An 18,703-nucleotide genomic window follows, 5' to 3' on the forward strand; every position below is an offset into this window, starting at 1 on the left:
GTAAATGAAATGTGTTCATGTGCTTAGAAGAAATACATGATCAGACACACTGTAGTGTGCCACTAAAAATACAGAAGTAAATAATTTAAACAAATTTAAGAAAAATTTTAAACTGTAGCATGCAAAATCAAGATATAAAAATACTTTAACATAATTAGTGCATGCTAATGTACAATAACTGACAATTTTGAGTTAGAACAAGAGGCTTACCAGGCACAATAAGCATCGCCACTGAGAAGCTGGCGCTTGAAAAATGCTGTACAAAGGCTGAGAGCTCCCTTTTCCTCTTCCTCAGACTCTAAATTACAAATCATGTCCAGAGCCTCTTTGCAGTCTACCTCCTTTATCTGCCAAAGAGAATGGAGAGAATTTAGGGTATAAATTAGGTGTGTGTGTGTGTGAGTGTGTATACATTTTATATTTGATCAGTGATATCACACGATCAAGTCACCTTTATTTATATAGCACTTTAATAACCCTCTGGAGTCGATTAACGCGGATACGCATTTTGAGTCATTTTCACGCATAATATTTTTTTTCTCAAAACACAATTATGTACATACATGCATTTCACATATTATTATAGCCCAGTTTGTGCTGATTACAGTGAGATTAGACTTTACCCATTTAGATATTTATAAGAAACTGAAAAAAGCACAAATGTCAGGGCATGACAAAACTTCTCCAGGCCCCAAAAATACCCTTAGACAAAATACATTGCGTCAAAGCAACTGAAAAACATTCATTAGGAAAACAGTGTGTCAATAATGCAAAATGACAGTTAAAGGCAGTTCATCATTGAATTCAGTGATGTCATCTCTGTTCAGTTAAATAGTGTCTGTGCATTTATTTGCAATCAAGTCAACGATATCGCTGTAGATGAAGTGACCCAAACTAAGCAAGCCAGAGGTGACGGCGACAAGGAACTGAAACTCCATCGGTGACAGAATGAAGGAAAAAACCTTAGGAGAAACCAGGCTCAGTTGGGGGCCAGTTCTCCTCTGACCAGACGAAACCAGCAGTTTAATTCCAGGCTGCAGCAAAGTCAGATTGTGCAGAAGAATCATCTGTTTCTTGTGGTCTTGTCCTGGTGGTCATCTGAGACAAGGTCTGTACAGGGGATCTGTATCTGGGGCTCTAGTTGTCCTGGTCTCCGCTGTCTTTCAGGGATGTAGAGAGGTCCTTTCTAGGTGCTGATCCACCATCTGGTCTGGATACGTACTGGATCCGGGTGACTTAGATGCAATTCTTCTAATGATGTAGCAAGTACATCGGGTGTTATGGGAAGGGTTCCCCGGTTCCGGTTTACCTAATTAATGCAGCCTAAAAATCCTTTAACGGATTTGGATATTAAAAGTAAGCCAGGTTAATGAAATGGGCCTTTAATCTAGATTTAAACTGCAAGAGTGTGTCTGCCTCCTGAACAATGTTAGGTAGGTTTTTTCCAGAGTTTAGGCGCCAAATAGGAAAAGGATCTGCCGTCCGCAGTTGATTTTGATATTCTACGTATTATCAAATTGCCAAATTGTTCTCAAATTGTTCTCCAATATGTTCTCAAATTGAGTTTTGAGAATGTAGCGGACGTAGAGGATTATAATGTAAAAGGAGCTCATTCAAATACTGAGGGGCTAAACCATTCAGAGTTTTTATAAGTAATAAGCAATATTTTTAAATCTATACAATGTTTGATAGGGAGCCAGTGCAGTGTTGACAGGACCAGGCTAATTTGGTCATACTTCCTGGTTCTAGTAAGAACTCTTGCTGCTGCATTTTGGACTAGCTGTAGTTTGTTTACTAAGCGTGCAGAACAACCACCCAATAAAGCATTACAATAATCTAAACTTGAGGTCATAAATGCATGGATTAACATTTCTACATTTGACATTGAGAGCAATAGGCTGTAATTTAGAATTTTTTTTAAGATGGAAAAATGCAATTTTACAAATGCTAGAAATGTGGCTTTCTAAGGAAAGATTGCTATCAAATAGCACACCTAGGTTCCTAACTAATGACGAAGAATTGACAGAGCAGCCATCAAGTCTTACACAGTGTTCCAGGTTATTACATGCAGAGTTTTTAGGTCCTATAATTAACACTTCTGTTTTTTCAGAATTTAGCAATAAGAAATAACTCGTCATCCATTAGTTTTTCAAATTGGTGTGTTTCAACGGGTCGCGAAGAGGTACTCCATACTAGGGCTGCACGATATTGGGAAAAAATGACATTGCGATATTTTTTTTTCTTCAATATATGAAATCTAATCTAATTTTTTCTTACAAACAAAAATCCTGTGAGCACACTTCCATTCTCATTTTAAATGATTTAAACATCAGAGTATTATTTAAATTAGAGTAAATTATTTGTTTGTAACTTTAGGATATGGTTTGTATTGTTAACATATTAACTAACATGAACTTACCATGAGCAATACTTTTGTTTCTATATTTTTTTAATCTTAGTTTATAAAAACACAGCTGTTCATTGTTTGATAATGTTACTTCACAGTGCATTGACTATGTTAACAAATACTTTTGATTTCAACAATGAAGGCTATAGCCTAAATGTTGAAATTAACAATGTTGCAGTTTAGTAATAGTAAATGTTAAATAATGAAGTTAAATAGTTTAATAAATAGAACATTATTGTAAAGTGTTACAGATTTTTTTATACACCAATTCAGACATCTCGTGAATTCAGTGTTGGAGAGGTCAGTTGTTTAAACCATTCATTAAATTGAATCGGTTCAAAGGAATCATTAGTTCGCGAATCAGACGTGTACAGCATGTGTTGTGTAATTATCTCTGCAGTTTAGGATATCGCACAAGATTTGACAAAACAGAAAACATGTCATCACAGATTTTATTTTTTTGACACCATCGTGTCAATTGATTTTGATTAATATGCGCGAGGGAAAGATCAAGACAGCGCTCGTGTTGTTTGATGACTGAAGGTGTGCGTGCGCGCGGCTGGGGCTCTCTCTCTCTCTCTTGGGCTCTCTCTCTCTCTCTCTTGCGCTCTCTCTTTCTCGCACTCGCTCTCTTTCGTGCTCTTTCTCTCTCTCTCGTGCTCTCTCTCTCTTTGCTCGTTCTTATATGCGCTCTGTTAAATTGACAGGATTTAAACTGTGCAATTAATCCGCGAATCATATTCTGCAAGGGCCCGGGGAGCAGCTGCCTGTACAGTTAATGAATAACGGATCAACTACGACAGCCTACATCGCGAATATCGATGCTTAAATGACACTTCGTGCAGCCCTACTCCATACTGCACTTGTGATCGATATGATACCTCTTCGATGGCGGTCATATAAGTATGATTTAAACCATGCTAATGCACTTCTATTAATACCAACAAAGTGTTCAAGTCTATGCAAAATAATGTTGTGGTCAATTGTGTCAAACGCAGCACTAAGATCCAATAGAACTAATAGAGAGATACAACCAAGATCAGATGATCATTTGTAACTCCAAGGAGAGCAGTCTCAGTACTATGATACGGTCTAAATCCTGACGGGAAATCCTCACATATACCATTTTTCTCTAAGAAGGAATATAATTTTTGAGGATACCACCTTTTCTAGTATCTTGGACAGAAAAGGGAGATTCAAGATTGGTCTAGAATTAACTAGTTCTTTGAGGTCAAGTTGTGGTTTTATGATGAGAGGCTTAATAACAGCCAGTTTGAAGGTTTAGGGACATATCCTAATGACAATGAAAAATTAATAATAGTCAGAAGAGGATCTATGACTTCTGGAAGCACCTTTTAGGAGCTTAGATGGTATAGGGTCTAACATGTTGTTGGTTTAGATTTAACAAATTTATACAATTCTTCCTATGCCATGGTAGAGAATGAGTGGAACTGTTCCTCAGGGGGTCTATAGTGCACTGTCTGATGCGATACTGTAGCTGACGGCTGAATGGTTACAATTTTAGAAGTAAAGTAGTTCATACAGTCATTACTGCTGTGATGTTGGGAAATGTCAACACTTGTTGAGGCTTTATTTTGTTAATTTAGCCACTGTATTGAATAAATACCTGGTGTTATGTTTGTTTTCTTCTAAAAGTGAAGAAAAGTAATCGGACCTAGCAGTTTTTAATGTTTTACTATAGGATAGGTTACTTTCCCACCAAGCAATACGAAATACCTCTAGTTTTGTTTTCCTCCAGCTGCACTCCATTTTTTTGGCTGCTCTCTTTAGGGTGCGAGTATGCTCATTATACTATAATATGTTTTATTAGGTAACACAAAAAAAAAAAAAAAAAAAAACTTAAAATAAACAACAACTTTTATATTACATAAAACAAACTTTTAATTAACTTTAATTTGAAAAAAAGTGATATTACTTTGAAATGCACAATCAAAATACATGATTTGTGAAAATCTACAAAAATGTAGTAATTTATTTTTTTGCAAATAAACTCTTCATACATATCGTTTTATATCCCTAAAAAACACATTATTCAATAATTTTTCACTGGGACCTTAATGTTTTTAAAATGCCCTCCCTTAAGGGGAAAAACAATCGTGAAGCCCTGATTTCCTCATTCTCATTTCATTTTAAACCCAAAAGAAGTCAATTCATCTTTGGAACATATCATTATTATAACTTTCATGCATCAAAATTGTTTTTTTTTTTGTGGCTTTTATTCATATAGAAACATTGAGCAATGCACATACAAAGAGCTTATCAAATATGTTAAAAAGAGAAGCTTGATAAGGTTTGTCTCACACATCGAGAAAGTACAGTTGTGCTTCCATATTTTCCATATTTGATAAGCTTCATGCATGGGCATTTATCAAGGATGAGAGAATATTAAAAATCTTAATTTGTGCCCCGAAGATGAACAAATATGGAAGCATATGGGTAGAAATATTCAATTTGGAATGTAATATGCAAAATGACAATGCAATATGTAAAATGGCAATGCCTTTCTGTATTTACATTTAAATTTTCCAATACATTTGTGCAACGTTTGGTGCAAAATGAAAATACATAATTTTCATTTGCCATTTCATACACCAGTTTTAATATGTAAAATGAATACTAATTTCGAGCCGATCACGTGTCCGCCCCCTCCCACCATGTCAATCACTGCGTGAACAAGGCGGGGCTTGCAGAAGGTCAAGAGACTCAAATCTCAAGAAGAGGATTCAAGTGAGAGAACATGGACAAGACAGTTGGCCCGTGTACGCTTTGATCATTTCGGTTTATGGCTTCAATATTTCATTCGCACTTCTGAGCGGAGCTGAAAAGCTGCTTTCATCTGATTTGTCAAATCTCTCCACCTTCAGCTCGTTCTTTTCATTCTTTCATGCAGAATAAGAGTCAGTGCGACTGAAGCACTGTAATGTCTGAAACTACATTCACTGTTAATTAGGGGTGTGCCGGTTTCAGAATTGGTGATGACGGTTATGATGTGAGTCAAATGTGACGGTTCATAACATAACCGTCGGGGGGGTTCCAAGTCAACTGGTTGTTCTTGGAGATAGCGGGTTAACTCCGTGTTAGCGCGCGCTCTGATCGGTAAAGGGGCAGAGATTTCAGACCTCCGTTTATTAAGGAGATCTGTCACAAAACTCATCATCCGCGCCAACGTTTTTAAAAAAAAAATTCAAAGCCGCACCCGCCCGCCATCCGCTGATTGTTTTGGGGTCTATGGCGTTGCAATGCTTTGCTGATGCGAGCCGCAAAAAAAAGCCATTGCCATTTGCCCATTAGCTCCGCCCACTACCGGAGAAACTGGTATGTCTTCTGCTTGTTCGAAAATGAATATGAATAATTCTAAATTTAATCCATTATTTTGACAGGAGAAGACAACAAAGAATAGTTTACATATAGCGTGTTGTTTAAGCGTGGTAAGACTCTCGCTCTCTCTCTCTTTGCATGTGTGAGCAAAACATGAAACAGTAAAGTGACGGTGAGTCGTGCGCATTCACAAAGAGTTTACAGAGTGTCAAATACAGGTGCGCTGTGTGTCCATTGAGATGAGCTGAAAAGTTCAGATCGCTTGAAGGAGAGAGAACTCAGAAGCTCAGATACTGAAATTAATGCAAGCGTCATGCGCTTCAGTCTATGTAGTAAACAAACCTGCACGTCTCTGCCATTCATTAATTCACACAGAGACGCGCAGAACACGGATTTATATTTTAAACAACTTTTGCGGCTTAACATTTACAGATACTTGTCCATATGGAGATTTGATTTGATTATTTTATGCTAACTTTGGCAAATTCCATAACTGTCCATATTAAAATGCAAGTTTCATTTTCATGACTGGATTTCGAAATTCCGTCCACGTTTTTTGCTTCATGGAAATCATAGAGCAAATTTCAAATCCCCGCCCGCTATCCACTGCTTGTTTTGCGGTCTATGGCGGTGCAATGCTTTGCTGATGCGAGCCGCAAAAAAAAGCCATTGTCTGTTCTAGAAATGATGCAGCAAAGATATTTAATGCTAAAGTATGAGGCATAGGCCTACGCTGAGTTTCATTTACGATGAGATGTGCTCTAGGTCACAGTGCAGTGCAAGTGAACGCGGCGCGCTGGTGCTTCCATGTCACGGTTATCATTGTCTGCTTTATTTGCTTTTTATTTATTAAAATACATGCAATTGGTTGATGAAACATTTATTAAAATTAAGATAAAATTTGTACAAAACGAAATTCGTTTTTAAGAAAGGTTTTCTACAAAGCAAAATTTTATGAAGTGGTAAATATCATGTCTGACGATTTACAAAACTTCATTAAGTGGTAAAAACCATGTCTCCCTATATATTGCGTATCTTATGATCCTATCTAAAAAATGAAAATAATTTTTGATAAAAAATGTTTGTAAAAAATATTTTAATGACACGGTTTTGGCGGTTATAGAGTTCTAATGACGGTGTTCAACTATAACCGCCGGTCTCACGGTTATATACTAACCGTCACACCCCTACTGTTAATTAGCATAATATTTGAATCCGATGTAGCTGGGCACATAATTTGTGCTGCTGAGACCTGCAAAGTATTTCTAGGTTGTAGTATTGTATAAATATTGTCCCTCTGATAAATACAGTGCAAATAGTTTTGTCTCCTTGGATAACAGTAAAGTAGAAATAAATATAGTTAAATTTATGAAATAAAATTTTTGGGGAAGGTCAGTCTGGCCATTTATACAGCAACACGAGTCAGACGAGTCTGAAGATCTGAGCTGAATTTTTGTGAAACATTAAAGTTCTAGTCAATGTCAATTACTCCTATTACTCAATTATAAATAATAATAATAATTATTATATAATTACTCAATTATAAATAATAATAATAAAGTTAACTGTATTTTTTGGTATAAGTTGCATCAGTCCAAAAATACGTCATGACGAGGAAAAAAAACATATGTAAGTCACACTGGACTATAAGTCGCATTTATTCAGAACCAAGAGAAAACATTACTGTCTACAGCCGCGAGAGGGCGCTTTGGGGTAGGCTACAGGAGCACTGAGCAGCATAGAGCTAATTTTACTATTTTTATTTCAGAAATGTTACTATATTAATTTTTACAATTATTTATTAATGTCACATTATTTATTAATGTCACACATACCTAATGCCTTATGACTTAACAGATGAGAGTGGTAAATGTTACAGACAGGAACTGATCAGTCTATTATTGATTTTTATTTCCACTTCACTGTTATCCAAAGAGACAGAACTATTTGCACTGTATTTATCAGTGGGACAATATTCATACAATACTACAACCTAGAATTAATTAATTTTATAATTAAATAATAAATGTAAATACAGAAATGCATGTCATTTTACATATTACATCCCAAATTGAATATTGCTACCCATATGCTTCCATAAACAAAAGCCATTAAGCAATCAAGTCTGTGTTTACCATATTTGATGTAGATGCACTGATCAGTGTTCTTGACAGATTAAAAGCATTAATTAAATATTTTCATCATAAGCAATCATGTCTCTTCAGAATACTTGGATTAAACTGCTCAATTCATATGGATTACTTTTATTTATTTTTGAAGCCTCAAGTTTTTGGTGGAATGGACTGTCTATAGAGGGAAAAATATCCTCATTTGTGTATCAATGATGAACAAAAGTGTTGGATTGGTTTGGAGCACACTTTAAGCATGATGGGGATTCCAACATTATGCAGAAACATGCAGGCCAAGATATCTGGATAACTTGGATTTGACTAAGATATCAGAATCCTTGGCAAAATCAGGAAAAAATTATAATAGAATGACTATTGCCTGGAAGACATTTACTTTTTTTTTTTTTTTTAACACATTTTTTAAGGCCTTTTAAGGACCCTAAGAGGTGACCTAAAAATAAATTAAATAAATAATGAGTCTATAAAATAGAAAATATCCTGGTTATAATTTCAAATATAACAAAAAATGTGAAAGAGCCGAAATAAAATTCAAAATATGCATAAACTTTAACCATCAATGCAAAGTAGACAAAAGACCCTTACCTCCTGCATAAGTTCTTCTTGCGGCTTTATTTCACACAGACAGACGAGGTAGATTTGTTTGAAGTTCTTTTTGCCTCCAAATTCTGGAAACTCTGTGCATGTCTTAGCTAGTCTTGCAGCTTTTTCCATATGCTTGTGTTTTATTAGGTGCTTTAAACGCATATGAAGTAGTTCTGGTCCTTCTCGAGATAAAAACTCATGTACTATGGAAGACGCACATTCAATCAAGTTAACAACAATGGCAGTACAATTATAAATTAAAGTTATTACCAAAATATGGAGATAAGATAATAAGAACAAATAGAACATTTAAATAAGAATGTTAAAGACAGTAGTATACATTTCACCTTTCTGTACATTAGTGATATCAGCTGAGAGAATGTTACACAGCGTAGCGTTGGACCACACACCATTCTCCTCTGCTAGAGTCAACAGGGTGTGAAACTGTGAGTTTCCATGTGCCTGAAGAATACCATGAGCCATCTGGATTAAAAGAAAACAAAAACACACTCTTAACACAAGCACTGTGGTGATAAAGGGTCATCTAACTGGCCAAGCCCAAGGATAAAATAAATACACAATAATTCCACAAAGAATTATGGTTTTATTGTGATATTAAAACTTGCACACAAAAAAAAAAAACTTTAACTATGCATTAAAAGTTAGACATTCAAAGTCGAACATGCAAAAGAATTACACACAAAAAATGTTGTCATATATTTTGTAATCTATGGATGGAAACCAGACACAAATGAATGTAAATGTCCACTGCATCCTGAGACAGGTTTTAATTTATTTTAACTTGACATGGTGCATTAAAAGTATTTGAGCATTTGAGAAGCCAAAATTACTAACATCCCTTGTAGTCGATTAAAAGCCTAATGAAACATTATTCCAGTGAAATAATTCCTGTTAACTTTTACTTCAGTAAAGTACAAATGTACTTAATTTTAATGCATATATGTTATTAAAATATTAAGAGTACTGATTGGTGGATTTTTTTGGCCATTCTATATACTCTATCCTACTGGGGAGTACGTCCTATGCCACAGATGGGAGAGAGATTATTATGAACTATTATGAACAGAGATGTATAAAGTACTAGAGAACCATACTTGAGTAAAAGTACAAGTGCTCTATCAAAAAAGTGACTTGAGTAGAAGTAGAAGTGCTCTTTAAGCACCACACTTAAGTAGAAGTACTAAAGTATTCAACATTTTTTGTACTTAAGTATTGCAAGTAGTCTATTTTAAAATTTAATACTCAAGTACTGAAAGTAAAAGTAGAAGTATTGTGTTATGTAGCTATTAAAGAAAATAGTCAAAAGTTTGAACATATTGTTTTTACTATTTCAAATGATTAACCTAAAGGACAATCACAATTCCTTTGACTGTAACTTCTTGTAAACAAAAAACGGTTACTAGGGTTAGTTAGCCCAATTTGCAAAATGATGTCATTGATAACTTACCCTCATGTTGTTTCAAACCCATAAGACATCAGAGGGTCATTTAGAATTTTTTGAAGCATCGAAAATACATTTTGGTCAAAAAATAGCAAAAACTACGACTTTATTCAGCATTGTCTTCTCTTCCGTGTCTGTTGTAAGACAGTTAAAAACAAAGCAGTTTGTGATATCTGGTTCGCGAACGAATCATTCGATGTAACCGGATCTTTTTGAAACAGTTCACCAAATCGAACTGAATCGTTTTAAACAGTTCGCGTCTCCAATACGCATTAATCCACAGATGAATTAAGCTTAACTTGTTTAATGTGTCTGACACTCCCTCTGAGTTAAAACAAACCAATATCCCGGAGTAATTCATTGACTCAAACAGTACACTGACTGAACTGATGTGAAGAGAGAAATGAAGATGAACACCGAGCCGAGCCAGATAATGACTCGTTCACGAGTCAAGAACCGTTTCTGTCAGACGCGTCCGATTCGTGAACTGATGAGCTGATGATACTGCGCATGTGTGATTTAGCGTGAAGCAAACCGACACACAGAGCGTCTGGAACCGAACTGATTCTTTTGGTGATTGATTCTGAACTGATTCTTAATGTTATGAGCCAATGTGCAGTCAACGCCAATGACGCCATTGCATCGAGCGCAAAAGAATCGGTGAACTGTTTTCTTCAACTGGTTTACTGAATCGAACTGTCAGAAAGAACTAACGTTACTGGTCATCCGAAAACCGATGCAACCGGTTCTTGACTCGTGAACGAGTCATTATCTGGCTCGGTTCGGTGTTCATTTCTCTCTTCAGTCAGCATGCGCAGTCTTCTTAATCGCTTGATTCGCTCAATGATGTGCCAGCTTCATCAAACCTGCCATCTACAGTTCTGGCAGTGGTTTGTAATGGAATGATTCGTAACATCATAATTGTAACGAGTAACGATGCAGCACATAAAAAAAATATCGGAGTAAAAGTATTAAACTCAGCGAAAATATGTACCGAAGTAAAAGTGGAAGTAGGAGAAAAAAATAATACTCTAGTAAAGTACAGATACCGCCTTTTAGTACTTAAGTACAGTAGTGAAGAAGTTCTACTTCGTTACTATACATCTCTGATTATGAACCAATATGATTAGTAATTTGCACTCAAGCAGACACTCACAGTGTTTTGTGTTTATTTTATAATTAAAGTTTCATTTGAATGTTTGCCGGTTCCCGCCTTCTTCTTCCCATGATTATCAAGTTTTTACATTGCTACATACACATTACAAGACTAAACTAGAATTAAAAGTTAGTGAACTAACTTTGATGTTGGCTTGGCCATCTTGGCCATGGGGCAAAAGAGCCACAGTACTTGTGTGCCCAACATTCTTGAGTTGCCCCACTGCAAAAAAATTAAAATAATAATACCATAAAGAAATACACCTGCAACAGTCTTTTTCCATGGTCCCTTGCTGTTTTCTTTTTTTAATAAAAAGCCTAGGCTATGATAACAGCTACGACAGGGTTGTCTAGCTGAATGCGAAATAAGTCATGCAAAAACCATAATCTCCTAAATACCATTCAATTTAATCTTATTTTAATAGTACTGACAACATATTTTAAGTTATCACACATTACTGAAAAATTAAAGAAGGGACACTATATATAGTATACCTTGGCGAGTCTAGAGCTAAACAAAAAGTCCTGTTTCATTACAAAATACTGTAACTTTTATAAACTTTATACTATCACCACAACATTTTAATTAATATTTATTATAAAATAAATATTTCATAAAACTGAAACTTAAATATATTATTTCTATAGGCTATACAAAACAGAAAAGAAAAAAGACTAAATAATAACGCTGAATAAGCTGATCTATAGCATGTTAAATGGTGGTTGCCTGTCTATGAATGGTACACCCCTCTAAGCTCACAGAAGTGGTTTGACCCAAGTCCTCAGCAGCCAATGACATTGACCTCTTCAAACTGATTTTTAACGTGTACTTCACGTCTATTTCACGTGTATTTAACACGTGAAATACACGTTAAATACCCGCTGATTTTTCACGTGTAAACAACTCGTATTTAACGCGTTAAATAATATTGGATATAATATCGGAGTAATATAGTATTTTAAGAAGCTCTTAAAAAAATATATAAATGACTTTACCATGTTGTGCAGTGCTGCTAAATAAATAATATTAAATACGTGTTGTCTACGCATGAAATACACGTATTTAACGTGTTGTTGATGCGTTAAAATTCACGTGTATTTGACCCTCTTGGCCTTCCATACACATTAGATATAATGAAGGGAGACGTGAAAAAAGGACATCGAATTGTTTTGAAATGGATTACTTTATCACAGAATATTTGTTCGGGAGCACTTGTTTAGTTTAAAAGTAGACATATCAAGCTTTCTATAGATATATCTCTCATGTCTCTTCGTTCAGTATTCATGGAGTTACAGTTCATTTTAATGACGTGTTTGTAAATGAAGATCAGCGCAGACCAAGGCTGCAGACAGCACACCTTGTTTGTTATCTTTATTTTATAAGTGCCCAAAGTTTTGTTATTATGTTTGTATCCAAAAAAAGTAGACCCTTTACAGAGACACGTTAAAATTCACGTGTATTTGACCCTCTTGGCCTTCCATACACATTAGACGTGAAAAAAGGACATTGCGTTGTTTTGATATGGATTACTTTATCACAGAATATTTGTTCGGCAGCACTTGTTTGGTTTAAAAGTAGACATGTCAAGCTTTCTATAGATATATCTCTCATGTCTCTTCGTTGAGTATTCATGGAGTTACAGTTCATTTTAATGACATGTTTGTAAATGAAGATCAGCGCAGACCAAGGCTGCAGACAGCACACCTTGTTTGTTATCTTTATTTTATAAGTGCACAAAGTTTTGTTGTTATTATGTTTGTATCCAAAAAAAAGTGGACCCTTTACAGATTCGATTGATGTATTGCTCTTATCTGTACGATTAAAACTCAGTGTAATTTAAGTAATTTTCGGGGTTATCAGGAGAAAATGACTTGTATATGCGTTAATCGACTCCAGGCTGTCGTGACTTTTTTTCCTTCCAGTATTCATAAGCTGTATCACGCTGTCAAATTATTTTTCATTTTGCACACATAAACAGCTCAAAAACATCGCGAGCTCGCGGACATTTGGCTGCCGCGAATATATCATGTTATTACTTTAAACTACGGAAGTTCTAAGCGGCCATGCATAATAATTTTTTTCCCTTTTTGTTTTCTCGTTATAACGACTTATTTTTCTCGTTATCTCGACATAACAAAAGTTTGTTTTCTCGTTATAACGACATAACAGTTTTACTGTTGCTATAGTAATGAACTCAACTTTGACAGGCATCTGATGGACAACCATGCAGACGCTCTTACTGTAGCCTATATTTCAGCAAATTTAGCTTCACCTAGGTAATAACGTCTACAATACTGTATATAAATAAAGGCTGATCAATCACTGTTGATTTTTCAAGAGACAGTACAACAAACGTTTTGTTTTTGTAATTAACATGTTTAAATGGCAACACCGGGAAATTAGAGCTGCTTGGATTAAACTCACTTTTCATTTTCCCTTTATTTGAAATAAAATTATATATAATTTGTAGTAGTCATTATATGATGTAGCAGATATCATGTGTGTTACAAGCTTCTGTTTGAAAAGAGCGTCCATGTGTACGTGTGTGTGTGTGTAGAAAAAAATGATTACAACATTATAGAACATAACTGAATTAAATTAGCCTATGGATTTTACATATACATCACATTTCTCATCAATATGGTTAACAATAAAGATTAGTAATAAGGAAAAGAAGCACATCAGCCTACATCGATAAATCCCATATACTGTAGATAAACAGAATACAGTGATGTCAACCTTGGTTTTGATAAGCAGTTATTTTATGACACAGAATGTGTTGGTGAAACTCATGCATCTAGCAGGAACTTAATACACAAAATATTCATATTGATTCAAGCATTTAACATTTATGAATTAATTAAATGTCAGTAATGAAGACTGCACAAATTATAGCAATCACTAGGAAGGTCCGCATACAGTAAAGTGGATAGTGTACAACGCCCCATCAGTTATATTCAGGTCTATAGTGCCACCTGCTGGCAAAGTTGTGTAACTTCTTAGAGAAAATTAAGTCGTTATAACTAGAAAACGAACTTCGTTATGTCGAGAAAACGAACTTCGTTATGTCAAGAAAACGAGAAAATGAAGTCATTATAACGAGAAAACGAACTTCGTTATGTCGAGATAACGAGAAAATTAAGTCGTTATAACGAGAAAACAAGAAGAAAAAATATTATAATGCATGGCCACTTAGAACTTCCATATTAAACAGTTCAGAAACATCTGAATTTAGCTCTTGGTGTGTTCTAACAGGTAGATTGCGTGCAATCGCCAATATAATTTAATTTGAAAAGGTCTTAAATAAGAATAAATTCGCTCGTTGTGAGCTCCGTGTAGACAATGACTGAGCTGATCAGCCGTGATTCTTCTCTCGTCTTTCTGACTGCTCTCTGCCCAGAAATAAATTGTTAATGAGCCCTAACCCCTGTACTAATCAGATATGTTTGTTTAGCTTGTCAGTTTGAAGGAAATTGTATTATTTACTTGTATTTTTAACCGGTTTAAAAGTGAAACGAAACCCGACTCCTCCCCTAAATCTCATTGCAACTGTAGGGGCGCAATTTTTCTCAGACAATGTAAGTCTATGGGTAATGAATTTTTACATATAAAAATTAATAAAAAAAAAAAAAACTTTAAGTCTGATCAAATAAATAGGCTACACATTTCATTCACACTGACAAGCTAAACCAACATATGTTATTATTACCGGGTCAGATCTGATAACTCTGAAAAGATATAGCAACCAGCACCGCTCTATCCCACAGGTGTCTGCCCAGTTTGGGGCTTGTGGCTTTAAAGCCCTAGGAGGAGATACGTTTGTAATTCAGTCTCAGAAGAATAATAATAATAAAAATAAAAAAAAGTTTAAATAGCATAACAGTATGTTGGCTTGTTGCCAAGTCAACATAATGATTCGTTGGACTAATCCTATTACATTTGGAAAAAAAACAGCTTAAAGTGTATGAAATATAATGTTCACAGTGCCACAAGGCTTTCAAAAACAATTTATTTCTATAAAATCTGGACTTAAGACTGGTTTTATTGTCCAGGGTCACGTTTCTTCTAATTTTTGATCACTATGTATGGGCCACGAGAAATATTAAAGTTCCTATGACATGAAAATGTCACTTTCTGAGGTTTTTTAACATTATAATAAGTTCCCCTAGCCTGTATATGGTCGCCCAAGTTTCTAGAAATTTTAATCGGTTTAAATCGAGATTTTGCTATCTTTCTCTGCCTTTGAGAAAATGGAAGCTCAACCGGGCTGATCTTGAATCTCCTCCTTGTGACGTTATAAGGAGAAATGTTACCTCCCCTTTCCCTGCTTTGCCCGCCCAAATATTTACATATAAATCAGTCGCAATGTCAGCACAGGCATTACCAACAGACTTGTATAATATGGATTCGACAGCACCGCCACAAACAGTGAGTAACAGTGTTCATTAATGCCTGATCAGTGATTTCTGAAGTGTTTCTAATTCAAGTTCACACAGACTTTCTTTCTAAATCGTTTAATACTGTTTATGCATTAGTGAATCAAGCCAGTGACTAAACGATCAACTTCACGTTGTTTCTCATGAGACAAATCTGTTATTTAAATTGTGATTTAACTACAGAAAGCGATCAAAGAATTTTTTTCGGAGCTGTCACACATCGCGAGTATATCTGCAGACTTGCCCAAACTGCCTTTACAATGAATGACACTGTTATGCTGCACAACAAAGCTCTAACTGTATTCATGTGGTTTATTCATGTGTTTGCTGTTAGCTGTGGTGAAAGCATTTTGTGAGAGAAAACGTGTCGCAATAATGACGAAATCACTCCATTCACGCGATAAACAGACTCTGTTTACTCAATGCCCCTCACTGCAGCCTTTCATGTGATGTAAAAATATCGAAAAAATAATTATATAATCAACACTTCCACGATTCGTTAATTATTTCGTGTATTTGGTGTAATGCATTATGTTTATGCAGTTTAAAGGCGTCGATTTTTACAAAGCTTATCGTTCTGAAAAGTGAGGTGCATGTTGATTAGCCAGCTATCCAGTGGATTGTGATTGGCTGAATACCTCAAGCATGAAGCTCATGCAGCGCTATCAGAATACATGCAATGTGCATGCATTAGAAAATAAAACATTCTGCAGTTTATTTCACAATTTCTCATCTCACAGTAGCCTAACCACCAGCATCAGCCACCTCTTCTTCTCATTGAAGACATGTGATGCAGCACAAAACAGTCTCTCGCTGTCGTGGCTTCATGCTTGTAATGATTTCTGCATCTTTCTCTGATAGCTTTAAATACTTTCACACTGCCGACATGTTTGCTGCATTAGTGCATGCCTCTATTTGATTTCATTAGTCATTGCTCGGTACATATTATTAGGCATTTTCGCTTATTCAGGCAAACACCAAAATATTATTTTTTTTATATTTTCGGCCAAATAATTTTGGTTGCCGAACATTCAGTGCATCCCTACTACTAATGGTTATTTGTTATTTCAAACAACTGAAATCAAAGCTAGCTTGAAATACCGACACTCACGTGTGCACACATGCCTATGCTCTGAATGCAAGCTTTAGTAAATTATGGGTATAAAATTAGTGTTAATAAGGATAATTCATGGATAGAATAAACATGCTGTAAGCTGTCAGACAGACTGTAACTTTGTGTGTGTTTTTTTATTATATGCAGCACTCATGCTTTCAGAGCTGCACTCTCTAATTTAAATCTCACACAATCATATTCATATATCATATTCATATATTCCACGTGTAGTTCTTCTGTGTGCTTGTAGGCATTTTTTTCGTATTTTTTACACTTTGAGGACCCCCCCCACCACCACCCCCTCAGTTCCAGACGATTATGAAAAAAAACAAGTACCGACAAGATTTTCAAATTTTTATACAAACTTGGTACTATAGAATCGGTTCTCGTAACAACCCTACTTGCAATGCTTGACCCACCTCCGGGGTCATCCGACTGGTTTTGGTACTGCCATTGATGAGCAGCACTGCATGTAAATTTTTTTATTAATTTAACGCACCACTCACATGTGAGACATAGGCTTGCCATAATAGACGCTTCTAACGGTGATACCATTGTTAAGCAACAACACCGGTTAAGCCACTTGCCCAACGTTGCACCGACCCATCACCATCCAGTGGACCACTGACACAGCCATGGTAATGCACTTATAAATCAGCGATCTGCCGTAAAGCAATAAGAAGAAGCCTCCTCGCATGCCTGCTTGAGAACGCGCTGAGGAGGATGCGCTTAGGAGAGTTCGAACAGTTTGCACATTGCATGAATCAGAGGTAAAAAATTATATAAATACTGTTCAGTTTCTTGCACAGACCGATCGTTTTGTCTTTACACCTCAATGTATCATCACGAACCGCAGGGATTGTGAAATTTGGTTTTGTTTGTGCGTGTTTTTAAAAAAAAAAATTTTATTTTATGTTTTAACCGTGATTCCCACCCACTTACATTATAAGACTGACAAACAGCAACAGTTTCAGTTAAAAATCTCAGTTTGTGTCACAAAGAAACAAAGTCACCTACATCTTGGATGCCCTGGGGTAAAGCAGATAAACATAAAATTTTCATTTTTGGGTGAACTATCCTGTTAGTAGGATTAAAAAACAAAAACAAATAACAGACATGGGACAATTCAGTTAAAGGTTCTGAATTTCAGTTTAAATTAATCATCCAGCCCTAACAAGCCGTGCTATTTTTATAATCACGTCGCTTCTTTATAATCATGGCACACAATATTTGTTTGTACGCACATATAAATGTACAGTATATGTATATGATTCTGTTTACTATATGAATAAAACATATCATATTATCCAGCTACTTCTGAGTACAACCATTCTAGCTGTTCCTGGCTTGCACAATAGCAGCCACTTGTGCACGGAGGTTGTTGCATTCAGCTGATACATAGAGATAAAGTGTGCACTGAAAATAGTTTTCAGTGTTTGTAAACCCTTAAATCCCTTAACCAAGCTCTCTTATACATATTTTTTTATTTTGACCTCTTACCCAAGTTTTCTTTATAGTTCTTCTATTTAAAAAATAATTGTTATTGTGTGACAAGTGCGATTCAATGGTAAATAAAGCTGATCCTTTATAAAATGATACTCTTATATGAAGCTTATATGGTTAATTGTATCATTCTGCTTCATAGTTTAATGATCTAGGTCCATCTATTACTTCCCACATGCTGCATGTTACCTTTATTGTAATAAAAACATGCAGTTAAGTATTGTCTCTGACCTTGACAGAAGATTGAAACTCTTCCCATAAGGCACCAGGGATTTGCTCAGAGAATGACAACAGAAGATTCAGACAGCTCCTAAGAAGAAACAAGAACATAGAATGAGTACATTTACTTACTTTGTATTTAAAAATGACTATTTTTGTATTTAATGAACACCATAGCATGCCACTATATAATTAAATAGTGAAAAAAAATCAGTAAGCAAAAATGGACATTAAGGTATATACATTGTTGCACCCCAGAGAACTGCAGCTCTGCAGCATTTTGAACTAGAATGCTGCAAAGCTGGATAACATATTTAAAACAATAAAGAATGACA

General features: G+C 35.4%; 1 protein-coding gene across 1 annotated transcript in view; it reads right to left on the reverse strand.

Annotated features, from left to right (window-relative positions):
• The window catches only part of znf292a (zinc finger protein 292a), a 39,331-nt gene that overhangs the window by 11,797 nt on the left and 8,831 nt on the right, over positions 1-18,703 (reverse strand). Inside the window, exons 3-6 of the mRNA XM_052579833.1 lie at positions 18,381-18,459; positions 8,826-8,961; positions 8,479-8,681; positions 211-347 (exon numbers count right to left, since the gene is read on the reverse strand). Of these exons, the coding sequence (XP_052435793.1) occupies positions 211-347; positions 8,479-8,681; positions 8,826-8,961; positions 18,381-18,459 (555 nt within the window). The remainder of the gene's footprint in view (positions 1-210; positions 348-8,478; positions 8,682-8,825; positions 8,962-18,380; positions 18,460-18,703) is intronic.

Source organism: Carassius gibelio, chromosome B17 (genome assembly GCF_023724105.1).
Source record: "Carassius gibelio isolate Cgi1373 ecotype wild population from Czech Republic chromosome B17, carGib1.2-hapl.c, whole genome shotgun sequence".
In the NCBI taxonomy this organism is placed as follows: domain Eukaryota; kingdom Metazoa; phylum Chordata; class Actinopteri; order Cypriniformes; family Cyprinidae; genus Carassius; species Carassius gibelio.